This window comes from Vanessa tameamea, chromosome 5 (genome assembly GCF_037043105.1).
Source record: "Vanessa tameamea isolate UH-Manoa-2023 chromosome 5, ilVanTame1 primary haplotype, whole genome shotgun sequence".
NCBI lineage: Eukaryota > Metazoa > Arthropoda > Insecta > Lepidoptera > Nymphalidae > Vanessa > Vanessa tameamea.
Window position 1 is genome coordinate 11659746 of NC_087313.1, and position 25942 is coordinate 11685687.

A 25942-nucleotide genomic window follows, 5' to 3' on the forward strand; every position below is an offset into this window, starting at 1 on the left:
AAAATGCTGTTTTTCACAATAATTAGTGTCCTGTGATGAAACCACCAAGTTACCACGAGTATCCGTTTGTTATTAACTCAATTGTCCATTCAAATGGTCTTCCATATGTAAGGTTAATTAGCCAAGATATTATATTATGATGTATTTATTTAATTCTATGTAATATATACACTAATAAGTTTCAAATTCATAAGTTATAATTGGCCATAGTCACATAATTATTTTAATTATGTAACTATGGCAACAGGGGAAAAAACTAGAAGGACTTGACATTATTGTTGAATATAATTGTTAACAATAAAATATTTAAATAAGAAAATAATCGACTTTAATTGGAGAAATAAACTTAGATCCTTTTACATATTGATGTATATTGAAACAAAACGTTATTGACAATTAACTTTATTATTTTATAACCAGCCTGGTATTACCATATTTACAAAATTTTCTCTTTTTTAAATATAATCTTACATTATTAATTTAAGATAAACTTAAAGAAAATAAAATAATACAAAACAAAAAAAAACTTTTAAGTATTATGAAAAATTAATATAAATCGAATGCTATAAAAAATCGAGAAACATCGTACTTATTGGGAATTGGGTGAACCTGGTGATTTCCTACCTGCAATCCCGTCTAGGTAGGTACCAACCACTCATCACATACTGTACCGCTAAACAGCAATACATTATTGTTGTGTTCCGGTTTGAAGGGTGAGTGAGCCAGTCTAACTATAGGCACAAGAGACATAATATCTTTTTTCCGAAGTAGGTAGCGAATTGGCGAAGAAAGGGATGGTTAATATTTCTTACGGCTAATGTCTATGGGCGTTTGTTTGTTTCGTATTTGCTCGACCGTTTTCCTATTTTTATAAAAACAAACATATTTTCAAAATTCGCATTAGAATAACTTACATATTTAATTTTTGAAACAGGTAATATCTGCAATTTAATCTAGATATTATTAAGCATGACGCGAGCCTAAGATTTCCGACAGATTAGAGACTTGATAGGCTGACAGTTGTTCCATCGGTTGCTTAATAAATATTGAAACACATGAATACATATTTTGAGCATAAACGATATGTTGATTGGTTAAATGTTTGCATTAATCAATTCTATTATTAATCTGTTGGTATGGCAATACGAACTCGCAAAAGTAGAGTCTTTAGTTCAGTTAAGACTTTGCAGAGTGTTAGGATGTAGCCGGTTTTTATGCAGGCGAGCTTTGAGAGTCCTGGTGGGGAAATGGGAATGGACTAATCCCATACCCATTGAGGGTTTTCTCCCCTCAGGGGCGATGTTGATTTTGAACATAGGGCCGGTACATGCGTTCTTATTTAAGCTCTAGGCGTTATTTAGTCTTTTGTCTGCGGGACCGCTTCATCTGATAAGAATGAAAAATCAATTGATTAATTGCAGTATACTGATAACTAGGATTAAGATTTGACATGTGTTTATATAGCAATTATACATTAAGTGGCGTACACATTACATGCCTTTTCTTTGTTGTTTAATTACTATTCCACTGTTACTGTACGGGTTTACAAATGTGAGATTTTCGTACAACACATGGAGCTTTACTGGATAATTTTCCCGATAAAGGTGAAATATGAACACAAATTAAGTAAGGCAGCAACATTAAAGCTCAGTTGTGGTTATACCCAATATCTTCGGCTGTCATCGACTTGTTCCATTTACTTGGTTACTAACATGGTTCCATGTTACGATAAAGCCTTTTTATCTGATTTTATAGATGGATACGATCGCCAATAGACCTTAACAATTGATAAGCCCGCAGATCATTACTAAAACCGCCAATGAAATACAAACAACGGTATCTTGAAGGCTTTTTCCTTGTTCCTTTCAATTATCCTTTATACCGGAACACATGAAATCAAAACATTTACGTATACATCTACCGGTAAAATAACTAATGTATGAATGTTTGTTGCTACTAACGCTCTAGAGCAGTAGTTCCCAAACTTATTTTTCTCTTGGACCACCTATTGGCATGTGGCTGTAACCACAGTTGGAGAGAAACACTAAAATATGAACTAAATTTGTAATTCTCTCAAAATGATGACGAAAAAAGGTACCTTTGGCATCAAGTGTTTATAGTGGTGATCAAGTTCATGTCTGAACAAGCATTAAGCATTGTCGGGCGGATAGCGCTTTGCAAGTCTGTACACGAAATTGTACGTAATATCGAATACGCAAGTTTGGACAAGTAACAGTCGCTTGCCTTATTAAAATATTATCTGCTTAGTTAGGTACTTAAAACAAAGTAGGTAGGTCCTTACAAAAACTATGCTGACGTTTTTGCTCTTTACTATCAAAAGCAGATACATTTTCGTGGACCCCCATTTTTTATTCACGCCTACGTAGACCTCCCGCAAGTCTCCCGTGGACCCCCGGGGGTCCATCTGGACCACTTTGGGAATCACTGGTCTAGAGTCTATAACTATAGCGATCGGTATAAATCTGTCTTACAGAAATCAGTGACCTCTATCAATTAATTCTATATTTGTGATGGCGTCAGTTGCAAACATTCAAGTCATAGAATGCGTCGTATATATCTTACTTACCCTTTTACATATTCACATATAATAATACATAAACATATTATGTTTAAAGTCGTTACGAAAATGATTGTTTATAATTATACCTACACTTCGAGCTTGTAAAATGAGTATTAATCACTGATTCAATCTTATCCGATCACGGTAATCAATAATTAACTTGTAAATTTATCTAATTTGATTTATCTTTTGAAATATTTTAGGTGACTTTGTTCCATGCGTCGTATAAAAAGGGAGACGATTGTTTTTCGAAAACATCGAAATGTTGCGGCTAACTGTTTTGTTGTGTGTCCTCGCTTTGGCTTTGGGAACTCCCTCAGTCACTAAGACTAGGGAGGAAATTGAGGAATTCCGAAGATATTTGGAAAACAGCCGAACAGGTATGTTGCGATTTTAATGGTTTTTAAATTCAATTTTAATGTATTGAAATATTTTTTAACAATTATAAGGCGGGCTAATCAATTAGTTTGTTTATAGTAGATACTTTTTTATATCTTGGGTGGTTCTTAACCTGATTGTACTTTAAACAAATCGATAGGATGGACATTAATTACAATTATTTAACATAATTTCAAAGACTAAAATTATTATACAATTTTTATCATTTGCTTAAAATTATCTGTACGTATCATAATTTTAACCTTTGTAATGTTTTGGCCGACTGATTGTGTCGAGGTAACTTTGAATATAATTATTATAAGTTTAGCGTTAAGTTTATGTAAGGTATAATATTGTATATTAGCAGTTTAGCATGTATATTTTTGAAAGCCGAGGTTGCACAGCAAAAGCAGCCATCGCTGTCCTTAGAATATATATGTTTTTTAACCGATAATTGAGGATTCAAATGCAGATGTGATAGAATAACCACTAAATACATTTCTCAAAATGGAAAGGAGGTCCTTAATTCAGTCCATTAATAATAATAATTTGCTGACGCAAACAAATATTATAAAAAGCTTATACAGGGTTATTGGTAATTCGACGTATTCCCGTTAGGAGGTGAAAGGGGTGACTATTTGCGATAATTTTAATCCCCATATTCATGATGAACCATTGAACCATAGATGAACCATTTTTGAGTTATCACGTTTTTTAGATTTTTTCAAAATAAGTCAATAATGCAACTACAAAAATTTATTTAAAAAAAAGTATCAATTAAAATCTATTTTTTTCTTCTGATTTGTAAAAACGATTAAACACTGGATTTTTTCAATATTTAAACAATAATTATCGGTCCAAATTTAAAAATTATTAGTATATATATATTATTAGTAACTTAGCTACTGAACTGTTTATGTATCTAAATTTTATTTTAAATATATATTAAGTAAGTAAGTTAAGTAAATAAGTAAGTTTTTTTCAATTGGATATTATTTTAAATCATATCTGCTTAGTTTATTAACATATGATATAGGTCATTACAAAGATTGAAACTTGTCCTTTATGGGTTATTAACCTGATCTATATGTTATGTTTCTAAAAATTCATAATATCGTAGTAATTGTGTGTTATAGTATAAAAACAAATAAATTATATTTTTATAGACAGTGGAGTTCGCGTCGACTCCCGTATTTTAGAAAATCCCCAAGCCAACATTTGGGAAAACAGTGGCAAATACCAAGGCGATATCGTGTTGGACGATTGGCAAGTTGAGGCTTTGGTGACGGATTTCGCTACTGGTAGAGCCGCGTACATCTGGCCTAACACCAAATGGCCTGGGAATGTCGTAGTATACGATTTTGGGCCTAATGAATTCAGTAAGTATCTTTTAAGTCTATAAAATACCGAAATAAGAGCGGTGCCAGCGCATTGGCAATCTAGGGTTATGATTCTTTTGAAGGTCTAAAATCTATATTAATTTTTAATTAAATAGTGGAAACTAAAATAACTATTTATGACTAAAATAACTAATAATCTATTTTTTTTCAAACTTATTATGGGTTCCATGAAGTATAACATTAATGACAAAGTATTGATATAACAAACATTAAATAATACAAGCGAATCGCTCCTTCTTTTTGAAGTCGTGTCTATCTTTTCCGTGGTAAGGTTCTACTTATAACCGCTTTCATAAATAATTAAATCATAAAACTACTTTTTGTTACCTGTCGGAGATATTGAACTTCACAAATTTTTAACGGTAACAAAGACTTAATACAAATACAAATTATGTCAGTTTTTCATTTTATTATTTGTAACATAGTATAGTATAAAATATATTAATATTATAAATGCGAAAGTAACTCTGTCTGTCTGTTACGCATTTAAAGCTACACCACTGAACCGAATTTGATGAAATGTAGTCTAAAGCAAACTCGAACATCTTTTTATACATTACATACATCAACAGCCTGTAAATTTCCCACTGCTGGGCTAAGGCCTACTCTCCCTTTGAGGAGAAGGTTTGGAGCATATTCCACCACGCTGCTCCAATGCGGGTTGGTGGAATACACATGTGGCATAATTTCGTTGAAATTAGACACGTGCAGGTTTCCTCACGATGTTTTCCTTCACCGCTGAGCATGAGATGAATTATAAACACAGTTTTTTTTTATACCTAACTTCAAACCTTTTAAACGCGAGCGACCTCGGACGACAAAAAGTGATGAAAATTTATAAGAAATGTTCATATGAATTTTATATTTATGACATGCTGTTTCAAACTTCCTGAATGATCTCATTAATTTATCGGTATATAAATGTGATCTGATTTCTATACTGTTGTTTTAAGATGCCGCTCAACAACAGTCTATATTGCAAGCCATCGCTTGGATCGAACACTTTTCCTGCGTCAGATTCCGTCGGCGGCACGCCAACGAAAGAGACTTTGTTTTAATAACAGTTAGTACATATTTCAATCTTACTCCATAATGAGCAGCCTGTAAAATTCTCCCTTTGAGGAGAAGGTTTTGGAGCATATTCCACCACGCAGCTCCAATGCGGGTTGGTGGAATACACTTGTGGCAGAATTTCGTTGAAATTAGACACATGCAGGTTTCCTCACGATGTTTTCCTTTACCGCCGAGCACGAAATGAATTATAAACACAAATTAAGCACATGAAAATTCAGTGGTGCCTCCCTGGGTTTGAACCCGAAATCATCGGTTAAGATGCACGCGTTCTGAGCACTGGGCCATCTCGGCTCATAATATATATTACATAATATTTGTTTGGTGAAAAGCCCTGTAGGCTTTGTACAAGCTCGTCTGGGTAGGTACCGCCCACTCATCAGATATTATAATAATTAGTATTGTTGTGTTCTGGTTTGAAAAGTGAGTAAGCCGGTGTAACTACGGCACAAGGGACATAGCATCTCAGTTTCCAAGGATAGTGGAGCATTTACGATGCAAGGAATGTTTAAAATTTCTTACGGCACCAATGCCTATACGCAGTGGTGACCACTTAGTATCAGGTAGACCATTTGCAACTCCACCTATGCAATAAAAAAAACCAGGATCAATTATTAATAATAATATCGGGTTATCGAAAGTATGATATTCTAATGGTAATTTCTACAACAGGGCAAATCTGACGGTTGTTATGCCAGCGTTGGTTTCTGGGCTGGTCGTGGTGTCCACACCTTGAACTTGGCCCGTGCAAACCCTGGACAGGGCTGTCTCTGGGTCACTGTTATTATCCACGAGTGGCTCCATGTCCTCGGATTCTTCCACATGCAGTCGACTTACACGAGGGACAACTACGTGCGAATTAACCACAACAACATTGTCCAAGGTAACTTTACTAATATTTTATGTTCGTACTCGACAATATATTGTTTGTATGTTATGATGATAGATACATTCTATAAGGAAGTATAGCTTGATCGCGCTCTTTAAGGTTTTATCGAGAAACATAGATATAAATATTGGACAAAAATACCAATATTTTATTTCAAATATAATACAAGAAAAGTGCATAAAACTCTCAATATAAAATAAAATCCTTGATATCTTACTTACATAACAGAATTATCAGTGGAAATGAATACGTATTAATAAATACGTATTAATAAATATTTAATGTTTCCTAACACGATTAAGAAAATAAAAAAAATTATAATTTTCTGATACAACTTAGAACGTCTATCAAAGTTATATAAGCAAAATATTATTGGCCACGATAAGTTTACCGAGATGGACAGGCATGGCTCAATAAAAATTGTCGCTCATAACGAAAAAAAAAATTAAGCCTCAATAACTAACGACATAAATCTCGCGTTGTAATGCAAAAGCCGTATCTTTCGATCTACCCAAAATATATATAAATGCGAAAGTAACTCTGTCTGTTACCTCCTCATGTGCTGAACCGATTTAGATGAAATTTAGTTTGAAGCAAGCTTGAACTCCAAGGAAGGACATAGGTTATGTTTATACCTAAAACCTGATGACCATGAGATGAACTTTAAACGCGAGCGAAGCGGGGGCGAAGTCTAGTTTATAATTAAATATCTCTAGTGATTCTCATCATCATTATCCAATTCCATAAATACATTTTAAGTTGATTATATTTACAGGAATGGGTCATAACTTCGATCGCTACGAAAGCAACTTGGTCAGCAACCTAGGTTTGCCCTACGAGTACACCAGCTGCATGCACTACAGTTCCCATGCTTTCAGCAGCAATGGACAGCCAACAATTACTCCACTCAGGGTAAGGCTGAAAAATAACTCGGATTTGATCATGACACGGACATTAGGACGTCGACTTCCAAATATAATTATTATTTATTGTAGATACTATACAGATTTCATAAGATATAATCTTGCTTTACTTGAGCTAAAATGATTTGTAGTGGTCACTGTCGCCCGTAGATACTGTTAGAGGTATAAAATTCTCATTACATTCATGTGATCTGACTATGGAATCTTATGTCTCTTGTTCTTCTAATGAGTCTCGCTCACACACCAGTCCAATCCGAACAAATTGCGTATCGCTATTTTGTTATAGAACAACGTGAGTGGTCGCTGTGTTCTCAGCAGTCTTACTAATATTATTATCTTTTAAGTTTATAATTAGTGAAGTAATATAGTGTGCAAAATCTTTATTTCATTGCATTGTAAATTAAATTCGATACTAAATACAGTAGGTATGTTTATTTGTACACAATTAAACACACCATTTCCGACGCCAAATATGACAGTGATATTTCTTTCCTATAAATAAGTATCATTAGGAAACATTAGGAATACAGGCAGATACATAAATTAACTTTAATATCAATTCAAAAATATACAAAACGATTACTATATCGATCTTGATACGTTAGAGACTTGAGCTTCGTTAGTACTGAGCCCGAATGAGGATGATATATATTTTTTTTTTGTTAAAATAGTTAATTGACTTTAAAGTTAATTGACGTCTCCTAATACAGCTGTTAAAATTATACCTTAGTCTTATTTCTGAAAAGTTAAATTATTTATATTACCACCAATAATATAACTACCGACTTTGAATATGTAAATGAAAAGTTAAAACTAGAAAATAATATTTTATATAAATACATAGGTCGATGAAAAAAAAAAAAAACGTGCAATGTAATCTAATCAGTTATTTTTTAATTCGGCATTCATATCATTTGCCTCACCTTGCTTAGACTTATATTGACTCCTAAATTATCGAAATGGAAATCCCGTTTAATAAACAAGAATCCTCATAATCGGCACTGAATCGGCCAATATAGATATCGAGGAACATTCATGAATAATAAAGCCGAAATCATAATTTATTTCTTATTTAAAATCGCCAGAGAATAGATTAGAACCAATAATTGATCCTTGTGGAATACCTCTTGATAAGATCCAGCAAACTATACTAAGAAAGGGCACATTAAACAAATAAAATTATACGTATATGATAATAAATCATTTATTTAAGACTATATGTCCATTTTGTTAGTAACAATTATTTTATCCTAGTGTTTGTACAATAAATAATACTAAAATAGAAAGAAAAAACTGTTAATAATCACTGCTGAGCCATTCCGTCAGAGATTGCACAACAGTGATTCATGTCAAGCAGTCAAGTCTGCTGGCGATCATGCTAAGTATGCTGTTGGTGCTGCCACTGACTTTACGCACCAGGTTTCGCATCGTGGCATAAAAACAATCGACCCGATATTCCGCGAATATTCGGCAAAAAGAAAAGCGAAATTATCGCTAAAGAGCAATCTGATCCAGACAACTATAGGGGAGTTTAGGAGAACATTAGGAGTTTAATTTTACAAATTTTAATATATTATTTGATATAACAAGTCTACTTAAATTCTTATAGAATTTTGGACTAACTTTGTTTGACAGTATGACAAATGATAATTTCACCTAAAATGTATAAGAAACTATACTGTTAAAAAATGTATTGTAAATCATTAAAATTGTATTGTAATCATTAAAATAAAAGATCATTTGACAAACACTCAATAGGTAAATGTTTTAACAGCGCTGCGCTAAAGGATTGATGTAAAATTGTTCTGATCTAACTCAACCAACATAATCAATAATCAATTGTATTTTGTAGAATTTTTAATTCGTCTGGTTATATGTATATAATGTTATGTCATATAACGATAAATATATGGTTCACAATTTTATCAAACATTGTTTGTCTAATAAATAATTGTCATTTGTTTTTTTATCAAATTATCGGACCAGGATTTTGCAGGATGTTTTTGCAAGATTCTTTAAATATACCGTTCTTTAAAACCTTACAGAGTTTCTCGGGAGTCATGGGTCAAATGGATCATGTTACTTCCTTGGACTGGTTGAGACTGCGCAGACACTACAACTGCCCCGGGGCCTGGACCAGTGAAGACGTGCAAAATCTAGAGAAAGAAGTCAATTTCTATTCACCTCTTTCCGAAAATACACCACCGGCAGTCGTCCAAGCAGAAGAATTATAATAAGGACTGATTCACTTATCACTTTGGTCGTTTTGAATCTGAAATTATAAATTTGAAATGAATTTAATTTGTATTTTATTTTTTGAACATGTTACCACTATTGCGAGATCTAGACACTCGCTTACTTTTCAAAGATAATAACTGAATAATGTATTCTTGTTTAAGAATGAATATAAATATAAAATTAAAATTATGAGTAATGTTTCACTAGTAAAAATCAGGTCAGTTTTTACATCAAGCAAGAATAACTTAAAGGTTGCTATGCAATTCGAATGTGCGTTTATCGAATAATGTACTGGTCATTGCTGTGATTTCGAATTTTGAAAAAAATCCAGTCCTGCATGCTGTGCCAAGAATTGAGCTGTAGCGAACTCCAATGGAAAACTATTTTGTGGTGTTCAGTTATAACGAGTAACTGGCTGACTTTCCACCTAGGAAGCAACCTTAAAGGCGCTTGCGTAGCGAGTCTGTTTGACGCGCTCGTCTTGTCAACAACATATTATTTAAAAATTTAAACCCATTTGAAAAATGGTATACATTATTTTTTATAAGTGTAGATAAAAAATAACAAAAAAGACTAATTAGATTATAAAACAATTAATAAAATAATATTCAATTAACATACACCATTGCCATGACTTTCAATGCTGCTAAACAACTTATATTAAAAGCCCATATTTGCGTTTTTCTGTACACAATTGCATTGAACAGTGCGAATAATAATTTAATGGTCTGCCGTATTTTCTCCACCGGTACCAGAGGGGCTAGTACTTTTTTTGCCGAGATAATCATTAATAATTTCGCCGTTAGTTAATTATACTTCTTCAACATTAACAGCCTGTAAATTTACCACTGCTGGGCTAAGGCCTCCTTTCCTTTTGACGAGGAGGCTTAGAGCATATTCCAACACGCTGCTTCAATGCGGGTTGGTGGATATACTGGATATAGTAGACATATACTGGACTATAGTGGATATACTTCTTCAACTACTGACAAATATTGACTTCATTTTATATATAGCTTAATATATTAAATTACCAAAACTGTCAAAAGTAGTTGTTCATATTGATCGTATTTATAAAATCTCTGTTATCGAAACACTTTTCCTAAAAATTAGAATCTTAAAGAATTGCAAGCTAAATTCGGATAAAATAAATATTATAAATAATAGTTACGCGTGGATAAAAAATCGGAACCTGAGGTTCACCTAGTAGTCGTTACAACACCTTTAAGTAGAGCTGTTGCTTAAAATTGCAAAGCTTACTTACTTAGTTGATAAGAATTAGATATATTGCAATTTAGACCAACTAAAGTGATCTTTTTTAAATTAGTTATTTTTATAAGAGATTGCTTATTTTAATGGTGATAATGATCATCATATTAATCAACCTTAGACAAAACTCAACATTTCTATTTATGTATCTTCAATAATAAATCAAAAACAATAATTTAGCCGTGTGTTAAATAATACCGATTAGTTTTTTTACAGACAAAAAAAAAAATATCAATTACATCGAGGACATTCCTTTCCGTTGTTTTTGAACAAAATATTATTAAAATATAAAAAAAATATTAGAGATGCTGTGGTACAGAGTTTGTTGCGGGATAAAAGATGAATACAAGATTTACTGTTGTTGTGTTGATGTTGTACAGCATCTAAAGGCGTGACAATAATTCATTATCTTATCCACACTAAATAATTAATTGTTTTTTTTTTCAATAGAATACGATAACATATTTATCGTGTAATTAAGATATTTTCATTTCTCTATTCTTTTAAATATCTAATAATAAAAATAACTCTTAAAATGTTTTTTATTTTTTTTATATTGAGATTTCTTGTTCAATTCATCCCATTTAAGGCTGCCAGACCTTAAAATAAAGTTCGCCTCGGCATTAAATTTATCTGGAAAAGTATATCATATTCATTCATTCGCTTAGCCAGCGATTACATTTGCTTTTTATAAAATATATTTTATAATAATTAAAATTTTAAACATTTTTATTGTATTAATATTGAGTACAAAACGTCGAAATACTAATGTTAACGTCGAAATTATATATTGTTTTTTTCAAGTAAATTAGAGAAAGATATGGATCACAATTTGTATTTTAAAGTTTGTAGATTATAAAATATAATAATTAGGTAAGTGTGATTATTACCCACACATTTAAATAAGATCGATTTTATTAACGCAATAAATTATCACGAAGATAATCGTGTCGATATATAAGGGATTAATGAGAGTTTAAGCATTAGAAGCGTGATGATGCGTGCGTTTGTCGTGTTGTGTCTTATTGGGGTGGTTGTGGCGAAGCCCTCAATAGTGAGGACGAGGGGAGAAATCGAAGAATTCAGAAATTATTTGGAAAGTACAAAGACGAGTGAGTGTGAACATAAATTTCTTTAAAAAAAATTTGGCCATGAAAAAGATTTAAGTGAAATTGACCTTGAAGATTTAATTTCAAGGTCGATTTTGACAGACCTTGTTCTTTGAGTGAAGCGTTTCTGACGCCCAATGTTTCACTTCTGTCACGTGAACTGAAGCTGATTGACATTTTTTTTTAAATTCTTGGTGTCGATACTAAGCTGTATTTGTAACCATTCGTTTCCTTTCTATTTTAATATATATATATATAATCTCTTGGAACATAAGGTTTTCATCTATCACTGTTTATTGTCTAGTAAGGAGTTCACTGTCAGTGTAGTAATTACTTTGGGTTTTTTTCTGATTTCTCTGTAGTTTTTCGGATTTACATGTAGTCAAACTATCACTACGGTAGCTGTTGGATTCCAAATGTCCTGAAATGCACATATCATTTTGTCTTTCGAATTGTGATTTCTGATAATACAGCACTCCAAAATGGTAAAGAATAGCTTAAATGTGTGACTGTCTTTGTTTTATGATTTGTTCTCCTTGACTGATTTATTTGGTCAGCTCGATATAATTGTGCATTATGAATTGTGTGATATAAAATCGAAACTTTAGATTGTTCTATACAAGTTAACTAGGGACTGTATTATATTATATAAATATATAAGTTTTTTGTATATTGCATTAAACTGACAGAAAAATATTAATATGATGAACTCGCTAGACATTTGGTATTATTCTAAAAACTAGCTTAATTTAAAAGAAAGAAATCAATGCATTTAAGACTTCTATTTACCACAAAAAGTCAACAAATAGGAAGTAATAGAAGACTTACTTTCTCTTTTCCGTTCAGACAAAACCCTCCAGCACCAAATTACTGCAAAAATGTAACGTCTGAATTACTTGCACAGTTTTCTCATACACTAGAAAATATATCATATGATATTGTTAAAATATATTTTATACGTAAGTAATAATGATGGCATTTTTCTATACAGGCGATGGCAAACAATTCCTCGCCCGTTCGAGACTGTTCCCCCGCGCCAACCCCGAAGAAAACAGCGGCAAATTTCAAGGCGATATTATCTTAGATGACTTCATAATTGAGTCCATGTTGCAACAATACGCTTCAGGCCGCAACGCATACATCTTTCCAAACACGAAGTGGCCCAACAACACTGTTGTTTGGGAATTCGGAGAAGATGAATTCGGTAAGCATATAATTTTTTTTTATTATTATAGGCTTATACTCATTTATCGCTGGTATAATATATTATATAATATATAATTTAATTTTATTTTTATGTTATATAAATTACAAATGTGTGTTAGCGGGACACAATAAATTAATTTTAGGTACATACATATATACTTATTAAGAATTTCACGTTGTAGTTATGTAAATTAGTTTAACTTTTGGATTGTCACACTGCGAAGTCGAGGCCTCTGTTTTTTTTATACTCTATAACTTTTCCCAATGATTGCGCTACTTAAGAGGTCGATTCGAAGAGGAAGATTCTCAGATTAGTACATTTAAAAAAAAAAATTGTCTCCCCGCCGCTCATTTCAGTCCTATTTAGCAAGTGGTATAATTGTTGTATCTCAGTTCGTTCTCGTAACTTGCTCGTAGCATCTTGTTGCTCGTAGCATCATTGTGACCCGTAGCGAGGTAATATTCATATCGCAGCAAGCTGTTTGAATTGGCTTTTTATTAACAGCGTATGTATTTTTATCAATGGCAGCGGCCTAAATTATATATAATTTTGATTATACTTTCTCTAAAATAAAAATATCTATAATTAGGTTAAGAAATATAATTTGCTTCAATATAATTTTATAAATAAACTTTTGACAGTTACTAGAATGGCAAATGAAGCCGATTGCCTGCGACATACATAATAGTTAAGTTAAACCATTATATTTCAAATGCAAAAGGTTTATCAAGTTTAATAGATTATATTGTTATAGATTCTGTGTGATGTGTGAACAAACAGACAATTAACAGTTTTATATGACATTTATAATGTGTAAAACAGATGAATTATTATGATTTCATGAACATGTAGCACTAAACGTAGACCCGAAGTCGCGGGCACTGCTAGTTTGACATATAATTGAAGCGTTATCATTTGTCGAGAACTGTTATAATCTATGATATTAATTATGGGTTTGCGATAAATGGCGTTTGGAAATCAACGAAACCGTTATGGAACTTTGGATGTAAAATTAAAGTGGATATAAATAAATTGTTAAGTGGAGTAGCGTTGTGTTGTATTATAAATAGTATTAGTATATAACTAATGAACTGTTAGTAGTGCACAATATAGCAGATCTATTACCAAATTGAATGGAATTATATTTGAGGTTTGTTTACCTTTATTCCTACTTCGATTGGAATAGGCTATAGAGAATTAATTAAAAAACTTTTCTACCTGAATTATGTTATTTGGTACGTACATAATTAAAATATACAAACTCAAATCTTGTTTACATTCTTTAAATCTAAGTAATTCTATAATTTATAAATCACACGCTTTTAGAAATATATAAAAAAAATGTTAATCTTTATCTTTCGTCATTATCGCAACAGATGCAATTCTACAAATGAGTTGCATTAAAAAAAGCTCCTAAAGATCTCTGTAATTTCTTATCATTATTCCTTCTTCGATTGGAATAGACATACAGAGTTAAGGAGTCAATTATACATATGTATATTATAAAAGTATATATGGATGTTTTTCCCAATCACAAAATGGCTGAACGGATCCGATTCAAATTTAGCACAGCGAGAGATTATAGTGGAACTAGTTTACAATGAAACGCATAACATTTTGATATGATATTCGTATGACATATAACTACGCATGATATTCACTATCAATGAAAATTCCGATCATTAACGAAACTCGTTATCAACCTAATGCCCATCATTTCATTATTATTAATTTATGATAATTAATTATCAGTTACCGTACGATTAATGATAAATCTTGTATTTACAAATACATTCATATGTAAACTTCAATAAATTATATCGGTGCAATCCCTATTAGAATCGAAAAAATAAACCTTCGTTTCACGTATGACATGCGATTTGCTAATTACTCTGCTATATTGTGCTCTATGAACAGTTATTTTAATTATAATAAAACAATATGCGACTGAACTAGTTATATCCGCTGTAATTTCAAATTTCCTACATTTAAAACGCTTTTTTTAAGATCTCGAACAATTGAATCACGTCAATTCAATGTCAAAATGGTTTGGTGGACTGGCAAATGAGGTATGTGCTGGTAACTGGTCACAACCACCCGAAGACATTGCATTAGCATTAGCAGCCTGTAAATTTAAAGTTTTGGAGAAAATTCCACCACGCAGCTCCAATGCGGGTTGGTGGAATACACATGTGGCAGAATTTCATTGAAATTAGACACATGCAGGTTTCCTCACGATGTTTTCCTTCACCGCCGAGCACGAGATGAATTATAAACACAAATTAAGCATATGAAATTCAGTGGTGCCTGCCTGGGTTTGAGCCCGAAGATGCACGCGTTCTAACCACTAGGCCATCTCGGCTCGGGCCTGCACAAAACCCTTAATTTAAATAAAGTCTCTCCAAAGATTTTACTACTCCTGTGGTTCGAATAAGCTATTAAGTAAGTAAGTGAAGTGGTTTTCCTTTAACAATTATCAATAAAAACATGGAGTTTGGTTGAGTTGTTTACATTTCCACACGTAAAGCGGTTGTTTCATCGTTCAATATCATCGGTCATGAGTCATAAACGAAGACAGATGCACCTGTGTTTGTGCACGCAATTGCATTCTGAAATGTTCTTGCTAGCCACACTTTAAAATAATTGCTGCGGCTGAAATCGATCAGCAGGACATCATGAATCTATCACGTGAATTGCCTGCAAGGATTAATTAAATCATAAAAGAGTTACCGTAATATGTTGCAAATACGTCGGCGGTCTAGCTTATAAGATGAACGATAATGTCGTAAAAGCAAGTCGTTACTGCCAAATCACTAAACATTCGGTCTTTTAGGGTTCCGAGCCAAATGGTAAAAAACGGAACCCCTATAGATTCGTCATGTCTGTCTGTCTGTCCGTTCGTATGTCACAGGCACTTTTTTCCGAAACTATAAGAACTATACTGTTGAACTATGGATAGGTCTTCAATAACGGTATTGAGGTTTCTAATATCATATTTTTCTTAACTGAATAGTTTGCGCAAGAGACACTTCCAATGTGGTAAAATGTGCCCCCCCCCCTGTAACTTCGAAAATAAGAGAATGATAAAACTAAAAAAAATATATGATGTACATAATTACCATGCAAACTTCCACCGAAAATTGGTTTGAACGAAATCTAGTAAGTAGATATTTTTAAATACGTCATAAATCGTAAACCGCAATTTACCTTTCATTCAATCAATACAAATATAAAAATAAAAAATTGAATTTCATAAACGTAAACCTTGTTACTTGCTGAACCGGAACTGAACGATGGAACGGAACCCTTAATGGGCGAGTCCGACTCGCATTTCGCCGCTTTTTCTTACTTACTTTTATTATACTATTAATTAATAGTATTGTTTTTGAACGAAATTCCTTTACGCGGTTTGCAGTAGAGTGAACTGGCAGAAATCGTCACTCAAGGAAAACCGTTATTCCACCTCCAGGGGATCTTCGTTCTCTTTCTTATCTATTATTATTATTACCTACTTATTTTTAGTTATTTTTTTAATTTACACGGAATTTTTAATAATAATTTTATTTAATGTAATTTAATAATTTCCAAACATTGTTGATTTATTTTATAGACCGTTATTTTAATACATTATATAACTATATCCAAAGAAATTCTCTCTCTCTCTCTCTGATTTTTATATTTAATAACGTCATAATAATTATTATTATTCTATATAAAAAAAAATTAAACGAAAACCCCGAAAAGGATTATGTAATATATCTTGATGGATAACTTTTATCACTAATTAATCAAACGTGACGTGAAATGAAACGACATACATAATGCTTATTAAATATATTGATAATAAAAACATTATTTCTATGGCACTTTTTCGTCAACAACCAATATTGGACACCAGTTACCAATAATTATTAGAGACCGGAAGATAGTTTCAGACTCGACCTTCAAGGGCCAAATATATAATTCATATTCCTATTTACCCCTCCTAACCTTATCACTTGTGTTAGGAGTGGGAACGACAATAACCCAAGGGGTCAGGATCGAGCTTGCCACTTTTTACATCGCTACGCGTCCCATAAACCAAATTTTAAAATCATAGGTGGGTTCAGGGTTTTCGGAATCGCTGATTACGATTCTTACGTTAGAATTAGAAAATTTAAGATGGGAACCCATAATGAGATATTTACTCTCTCATTTTTAACCATAGTTATATAGTCATATATGTATATGGGTAAAAGTAAATCACGTAAGTTCGTAACAAAAAACAAACGTATGATATTCGAAATTTAAAAAAAATGCAATAACATTTTCCAGTATTTCTATCGACTACATTGAAGTTAAAATTAATTAAGTATTCAAACTTTTGTAATTCTTTGCGGCTTAAATCCTCCTGAGTATTATTCTACCCATTTTATTCTAGGGCCACTACAAAAAGCTGCCATTGAAGACGGTATTGCCCATATTGAAAACATGACATGCGTTAAATTCCGCTACAGGGAGCCTGAAGACGAGGTTTACGTAAAGGTCACTGTAAGTACACCAATGGAATTTAAACTTATTTTATTTTTTACTGGTGATGGCCACCAATCACTGTATTGTTAATTTTTTGTCCTGGAAATGGGACTTCGAACGTGGAAATATTGCTCCCAACCATACCGCCCTTCGAACTACACGTCGTACTATTGCAATGAAACCGTTTTACAAAACAAAAACTTAACTGTTTTTAGGGATTACCAGCTGGTTGCTACGCTCATGTTGGCTATTGGAAGGAACGTGGTGAACACACCATGAACTTAGCTCGTAATTATCCGGGCCAAGGCTGCTTCCGTCACGCTACCATCGTTCATGAATGGATGCACATCCTGGGTTTTCTGCACATGCAGTCTACTTACAACCGCGATAAATACGTAAAGATTGTCGAAGAAAACCTTATGTCTGGTAAGAAATATAAACATTTTATAAATCTATGGATAAATTTTATAAAGTAAATTAAATCCTGTCTCCGTTTGAGAAGAAAGTTAGGAGCTAATTCCACCAAGCTGCTCCAATGCGGATTGCGATAGATACGCGGCATGTGATAGATTTTCACCCAACGAATGCAGTCTTCCTCACGATGTTTTAATTTACTGCAGAGAACGTAGTTAAACACAAATCAAACACATACAAGTTCAGTGGTGCTGGCCTGGGTTTACTCTGATATTGGGCTAAGAATTACGTGCTCTAATCATTGATCTATCTCAGCTCAATAAATATTGTCTTGGAACTGAATTTTCACTTACGTGACGACAGAAAATTAATCGCATAAATTGAAAGAAACATCACAGCGATAACGCTAAAATAAATATTAAATTAGTAGCCCGTAAATGTGTCATTTTTAGATTACGAAAAAGTTTGTATATAATCTTTGTATATTTATATAATTAGCCAAAAAATCACTAAAACTATCCATATAACATAGCAATAACTGAACTACTATTGTGTAATTGTACACGCCATGCTGTTTATGGTAATTCAATTTGTATTCAACTAAATTTTTTTCCGTTAATATTATTTTGAAATATTTCGTTCTTAATTCAAAAATATCAGTTAATGTATGAGGACGATATTTCTCAGGATGTATATGTCCAGCGCACTTGATAATAAACGCTTAAACTCAAATCAGGCAGGAGGACTTCATCATCATCGTCAATGTTAATGTATTTAATTTAAACGTTCATTTAAATTTAAAAACACTTTTCAATTATATAGGAACGGAACACAATTTCGACATCTTTGGACCGGATCTAGTCAGTAACTTGGGTGTTGAATACGACTACGTCAGCTGCTTACATTACGGACCTTACGCCTTTTCTTCTAATGGCGAGCCAACTATCGTTGCGAAAAGGGTAAGTTTAATAGGTGTTTTTTTTCTATTTCTACCAATAGAGAAAAAAAAAATACATAAATCTTTCTATGCGATATTGATTATTATTTACCTATAATAAAAGCATCAGCCTATAAATGTGCCTCTGCTGGGCTAAGGTCTCATCTCCCTTTTAGGAGAAGGTTTGGAGCTCATTCCACCTTGCTGTTTCGTTATACACATGGCAGAGTTTCATTGAAATTAGACAAGTTTCCTCACGATGATATTTTCACCGCTGAACACAAGATTACCTAAGCGCATGAAAATTTAGAGGTATAAATTAAATTAAATTAAAGGATTTAAACCCGTAATCATCGGTTAATATTCACGCGTTCTAATCGCTGGGCCATGTAAGCTCTGTATTTTACTCTAAGCATTTTACTTTGTGGTAGGGCTAAGTAGTGTTTATTGTATATGTTACTGTAAAAGCTCGAACTAAGTAAATCTTAAGATTTTCCAGTAAAACCTAAGATTTACCGGCATGAGTTGGTAAATGTAAGTATTTGTTATAAAGGGACGACTTTTTCGTATTTTTAACATTCCAATCTAACCTAACCTAACATGTAAATCCTAACCTACCAAGTGAATGATGGTAAAAGTTCGAATCCCAAAGTTTTATGGACATTTACCATTCATAATCGTTAATCGTTACTGTAAAAGCTCGTTCGAGCTTTTACAGTAACATATATACTAATATAGTTATTCTCAATTAAAAGGAATTCGAGGGCACGATGGGCCAGCGTGTGTTTATCACGGACAAGGACTGGCTTAGGATCAACAGACACTACGACTGCCCCGGCGCATGGGATGACAGTGAAGAAGAAACGAGTGAAAGTGACGAAGATACCAGTGAAAGTAAAGAAGAACAATAAGAATTACGCATTTAATATGTAATATAAAACGTACATTTGTAAATAAACGCCTGTAAATTATACCTTCTTTAGATATGATAACTAAATAAAAGAGTTATTGAATTTAAATTTATTGATATGTAATAAAAAATTATTTACTTTTTTAAAACTTTTTAAACATTTAAATTATTTTCCCAGACATTGTGACGACATTCTATTAACACTAGGAACAAGAATAAACTTGTTACTCCAAGTACCCGATTACACAGGGTTAGTAACTCTTTTTTGGGGCAACGTATACGTTTTTACAACAGGATCCCAGAAAACGTTCAAAATTATTCAATTATAAAATTCAAAAGAATCGTTAAAGAGTGTTTGTGTGCTAAAGGACATTACAACACTAATGACTTTTTAGTTGACTGCACACCTTGGGAATGAAATGATCGCCTCCAGGCTGTTTCAAATAACTAAAATGGAATTATTATCGTGCATGCAAAATGGAAAAAAAAATATCCCGCTGAGTTTCTTTCGCCGGTTCTTCTCAGGTCCGAGGTGTTAAATTCCGAACCGGTGGTAGATTTTTGACTATCAATAAGCAAGTGTAAACACTTCTATATTGAATAAAGATTTTTGACTTTGACTTTGATATTATAAAGTTAAAAGTAACTATTGTTAAAATCATCTTATAATATTTACAAATGATTAAGATGTTATAATTAATGTAATATTAAGCGATTGGCATTTAAAATTTAAAATATCACGTGTTAGACACATTTTCGTCAATAATAATTAGTTTAACAACTATTTATCAAATTATCTAGTACTATTAATCAATAAATCTTTATAATTATGACGTAATTAGTAATATATTTTTATAATCACATTTGAAATTCTTATAGTTTATTTCGAACTGCTGATGACGTTTGAGCCGATATATATATTCTTTTTTTCTACAATAGGTAACGTTCAGTGAAAATGCAGCATAAAAATCTAAATAAAACAATTTAAGTGTTCTGCGTTATCTATTTATAATTTCTGTGCTACCGTTCGCTTTTTCGGTAAACGCAAAAGGACTCTAATAAAATATTATTTACAAAACATACAAGTTCGAAGTTTTTTTAATCTGTCCCGAAGGAGCAATGCGACCTTCGTGTTGTCGGAACACGTGACGGTTATCGTCGTGTAGTATCACCACGTGCGTTGAGAACTAGGGAATGTTGATTAGTGATATTTTTTAATTTTTAAAGTGAAATTTCTTTGTTAAGTGAATGTGAGAATTGTCTGATGATTTATTATAAAATACAATTACAACTAATATTAACAAACCAAAAAACACTTCACATAAATTGTTGGTTAAATTTTGAACAGATTCAAAACAATATATAAAAAAAAACTTTAAAAATTGTAAGCATTTGATAAATGCATTTAATATTAACGAATAATACCAAAATAACTCTATTATTTTAATTCAGAAGACATTGATGGTTACCCTAATTCTTTGATGTCGGGGCTCATGAGCTACTTACCGCTGTCACCGTAAATATTGTCAGGACAAATTTCTACTCTTTGAAATCACATCGCACTCACCACTGGATGTTAAGAATCGCCGATTTAATCGGATTTATTATGCTACCTACATGAATGATATAATGTTTGAATGCGACGATAAAATTGTCAAATTGATATATCTTAAAATAATCGATTTTACAATTTGTAACTTTTAGTCATTTGGATGTTTCATACGGTGTTTAAAAGTGGATGTTTTTTTTGTTTATACTGACTTGTATGTGTATGTGTTTGGGATTGTTCTTGTCAGTCGAACTTATAATGGACCTGAAACTGCAACACAAGCAAGGAGAGATTAATTAACACACTGAAAAACTACATTTTTATATAAAAGTAAAAATAATATTTTTTATCGAACTCGCAAAAAAAAACAAAAGAAAATGCAAACAAAAAATATTTTCCTTCGGAACTTATAAAAGAGTGACTCTTTTAGATATTTATAATAACTTACCTATTTTAATCGTAATATGACCTAGATCCTATAAAGGAATGACTGTAAGTTTGACGGGTCACGGTCCGGCGACGTCAGCTGACAGTGAGTATCGGTCTGGCGGTGTCATCTCTGAAACCGATACTCTAAGGCGGAGGGTGGTCGGTTATTTTCGAAGATTCGGAGAAATAACTTTGTTCCTAAGTATTAGATTACCATTTCAATCAGCTATGTTAGTAAGAAGTAAAAGATGATTGCAATATTATTTGCTTTGATTATTTATATGTCTATTTAAAATATTATTATATTATACATATATTATAGTATATTACTTAATAATTAATATTAAAATTAAGAGGAATGAGGACCATATTGTGAGGAAGGTCTTGAGCGTGGATTTGAATGGATATAGAGGAAGGGGACGACCAAAGAAACGATGGAAGGATGTGTGAAAGACGATATGGTTAGAAATAATGTTACTTGTGAGATGACGTCCCACAGAGTATGGAAGAAGAAGACATGCTGCGCCCACCCCAAGTAAAATTGGGGTAAGGGCAAGAGGATGATGAATTAATATTAAGTCCCTAAATGTGTACAAATATTAATTAAAAAATAATTACTGTATAAATCTTGACCGCGTGGAAAGGTGGCAAAAATGCTGATGTCTATTTAGATTGTCAATACTGAGAACGCGTCGAAAAAAATAATAGCCAACAGTTGGCCACTAAGTACGCACACTAGTTAAGTAGTATGTTACATGATATTGGCTCTAGATTTATAAATAGTCTAACATTATTTTATAAAAATTCATGATTTATATAAAAAAAAGTTATAATAATTTGAAATAGGTATAAATTGTTATAACAAGTGAATCTTGGTCAAAGATTGCGGCTTCAATTCAGAATTTCCATATGCTTTGTTTGGATTTATTTATCTCGAGTTCGTGAACGAAACATCGTGAGGAAATTTGTACATGTGTGACGAAAAACTATGACTTACTTATCCCAAGGCAACATGTACATTAGCAGCTTAGTTTAATAAGCTCAAAAAAAAATTCACCTCAAGACAAGAGAAGTCCTTTGCCCAACACTGGAACATTTATGGAATGGTACCTTTATTAAAATCAATAATCCTTCGTTTATCGTTATCAAAATATTCGTATTTATAGACGAAATATTTGACGATCGGAAAAAACAAACATAAGTTTTTTTTTTTTATGAAGACGTCTTCGAACTGGCATGTCAAAATCGAAGTGCCTCGTGTCTCTAGGGACATGCCACTAGTAAAAGTGAAATTATTTAAAAAGTGAAGTGGGTAACACTGACACGCTCTTAACGAAACCGATGAATAGATAAAGATCCGTCGTAAAAAAGTGTCAAAGTTTAACGACATCACACACGTAAAAAGTTAAAAAGAAGCTCCCGCTTCTATGTTTGCAGTTGAGTGTTTTTAATTAAGATTATATTATATCTTCACAAATTACAGATTTCCTCAGGAAGCTATGATTTTTTTAATGTAACTCATTTGTAGTATTTCGTCTGTTGCGATAATGATGAAAGATAAAGATTAACATTTTTTTATTTCTACAACCGTGTGGTTTTTAAAACTATAGAATTACTTAGATTTAAAGAAAGTAAACGAGATTTCATTTTGTTTATTATATTTAAATAATTTAAATATCAAACCAAATAATATAATGTAGATAGCAAAGTTTTTGATTAATTCTCTGCAGTAAGATAAAAAAATAGGTAACTAGTAAAAAATTCCTCAATCAATTGACTCAGAAAATAATTAACTAAACAAACTCATTTCTTCTTCTATAAATGTACATTAACAAAACACTTCTTTTTATAAATAAATAACTATTTTTAGTCAATTATTTTATAGTAAATATATAGATAAGAAAATTAATGAAACCTAATGAAATATACACTAATAATCATTCCAAAACAAAAACCTCTCAATGTTATTATTTAAAAATATTTATATTATGAGTCGAGATGGCCCAGTGGTTAGAACGCGTGCATCTTAACCGATGATTTCGGGTTCAAACCCAGGCAGGCACCACTGAGTTTTCATGTGCTTAATTTGTGTTTATAATTCATCTCGTGCTCGGCGGTGAAGGAAAACATCGTGAGGAAACCTACATGTGTCTAATTTCAACGAAATTCTGCCACATGTGTATTCCACCAACCCGCATTGGAGCAGCGTGGTGGAATATGCTCCATACCTTCTCCTCAAACGGGAGAGGAGGCCTTAGCCCAGCAGTGGGAAATATACAGGCTGATTATGTTATGTTATGTTATTTATATTATGAGTATGTCATCAACATGTATTTATTTAGTATTTCTCCGTCTAATCTAAACCTTGCCACCATCCGAGACGGTCATGACTTAAATAGTAACTATTTTTTTAATTTTTGGTCGTATATGATTAAAGGCGTAATGTCTGAATAAATTTTATGTATATAATGAGATATTATCAAATAAAAATTAAATAAATCTGTATTATTAATATTAATAAAACGTCACGATCACAAACAAACCTCATTTTTAAGAATATTTTCATTTTAAATTCAATATTTACTAAAAGACGCCAGGAAATATGTTTTTTTTTTCTTTATTATTTTAAATAAGAATGTCAAAGTCCCGACGGCGGTGGCGCCTGCGTCCGAATCCCATTCTTCCGGATGCGCGCGCGTCGCAAATTGCACGAACCGTTAGTTTTAAAAGTCATTAATTTGTTGGAAACGTCAACACGGGAGTGTTTGGCGATGAGGCGTAAAGTTGAAATGATAAATACTGTGGTAATTATTGCTTTTTATTATCATAACTGGGAGGTCGATTTAAGTCGAATATATTTGGCAATAAGATTTTGAAGACGTTTTGTAATATTCTAAGAGCAAAGCGATCATGACTTTATGATGTGAAGAGTAATCTTGGCGAAATGTAAGTTGTAAATAACGTGATTACGCTTACATAGATGCAAGTTCAAATTAAATTTGAAATACTTTTCTCCTTTTGAGGTGTAGGTGAAGTTGACTGACTTGGAGGTGTACTACCGCACTTTTTTAATGTGAAATGGTTTAACAAAATGTACTTTTATCGTGTTTAGCGGTAATAGGTAGCTACATATTATGTAATGAAAATTACATGGATAGCGATTGAGATCTTTACCGTTAATTCGCATTAAGACTGATTGGTGGTTTAAGACAAATTCGTCACGAAGTTTATACCGCAGATATCCTTACTGTAATTATACTTTAAGCTTAGAATATTTTAGGTTTCTGACCTATCCCACTCCGTAGTATTTAAGTAGGCACGACTAATTTATTTTAGTTAACAAAAAACAAATATAAGTATAGTATAATTGGTTATCTGAATGTTGTGAATGCTGGTAGGTGTGAATTCGAACTACACAATTATTAGTTTCTCCAAAACAACAATACTTACTCTCCTTTACAATCATAGGAGAAGAAAAGCCAAATAAACAACAATTGACAGCAAATTCAAGCGATATCATTGGTCGAGGGCTTGATTAATCTATGATATTCACTGTGGATTTGCAAAAAAATACCGTTTTGAACGTCGACGAAACTGTTATCGGAATTTTAGAAGTAGAATTAAAGTGGATATAGGAAGTTAAATGTTATAAATAATGATATATTAATCGCATGGAATACGTAATCTCAGGTTTGTTTACCTTTATTCCTACTTCGGATTGGAACAAGACATAGCTATACTTTACAATATTGCTTGAGTAATTAAGGATATTACTAAAGGAATATCATATTCCAACCGAATAGGGAACCTAGAATGCCAATGGCTATTTATTATGTACTACACACAGTTCTATGTAAATGTTATTTATTTGTCTTTACTACTCGTGTGATTGTGTGGATTATAGAATTGAATGACATAAGAGCGAATGAATGAACGATGACGTCATATAAAATGTGCTCTTTACTGTTGAACAATTTCTAATACGTTTGTTAAATAATGTATCTGATTCATATTACAGGATAAAATTGAATGTATTTTGTTATCGTATATCTGAAATGAAATAGATATTCTAATTTATATCTACTATTGGAAATCAACTATACTTAAAAATGTTCAGATTCTTATT

At 32.2% G+C, this 25942-nt stretch overlaps 2 protein-coding genes across 2 annotated transcripts; both read left to right on the forward strand.

Moving 5' to 3' along the window:
- The first annotated feature begins 2806 nt into the window (after positions 1-2806).
- On the forward strand, positions 2807-9529 carry LOC113392537 (seminal metalloprotease 1-like). The gene is made up of 6 exons (XM_026629025.2): positions 2807-2961; positions 4126-4338; positions 5313-5422; positions 6103-6313; positions 7095-7231; positions 9288-9529. Exons 1-6 carry the CDS (start codon positions 2844-2846, stop codon positions 9474-9476), a joined length of 978 nt encoding a protein of 325 aa, XP_026484810.2. The 5' UTR covers positions 2807-2843; the 3' UTR covers positions 9477-9529.
- A 2205-nt stretch (positions 9530-11734) lies between these two features.
- Positions 11735-19924, forward strand: LOC113392538 (seminal metalloprotease 1-like). The gene is made up of 6 exons (XM_026629027.2): positions 11735-11861; positions 12850-13062; positions 17486-17595; positions 17793-18003; positions 18814-18950; positions 19684-19924. The coding sequence occupies exons 1-6, from the start codon at positions 11744-11746 to the stop codon at positions 19837-19839; spliced, it is 945 nt and encodes a 314-aa protein (XP_026484812.2). The 5' UTR covers positions 11735-11743; the 3' UTR covers positions 19840-19924.
- Positions 19925-25942: the final 6018 nt, after the last annotated feature.

Bases quoted from the DNA above. Each gene is read 5' to 3' on its own strand.
- LOC113392538 (XM_026629027.2), top strand. From the start codon at position 11,744: ATGATGCGTGCGTTTGTCGTGTTGTGTCTTATTGGGGTGGTTGTGGCG. The intron at 17,596-17,792 runs GTAAGTACACCA...AACTGTTTTTAG, and splicing joins AGGTTTACGTAAAGGTCACT to GGATTACCAGCTGGTTGCTA. The intron at 18,951-19,683 runs GTAAGTTTAATA...CTCAATTAAAAG, and splicing joins CAACTATCGTTGCGAAAAGG to GAATTCGAGGGCACGATGGG.
- LOC113392537 (XM_026629025.2), top strand. From the start codon at position 2,844: ATGTTGCGGCTAACTGTTTTGTTGTGTGTCCTCGCTTTGGCTTTGGGA. The intron at 5,423-6,102 runs GTTAGTACATAT...TTTCTACAACAG, and splicing joins GAGACTTTGTTTTAATAACA to GGCAAATCTGACGGTTGTTA. The intron at 7,232-9,287 runs GTAAGGCTGAAA...AAAACCTTACAG, and splicing joins CAACAATTACTCCACTCAGG to AGTTTCTCGGGAGTCATGGG.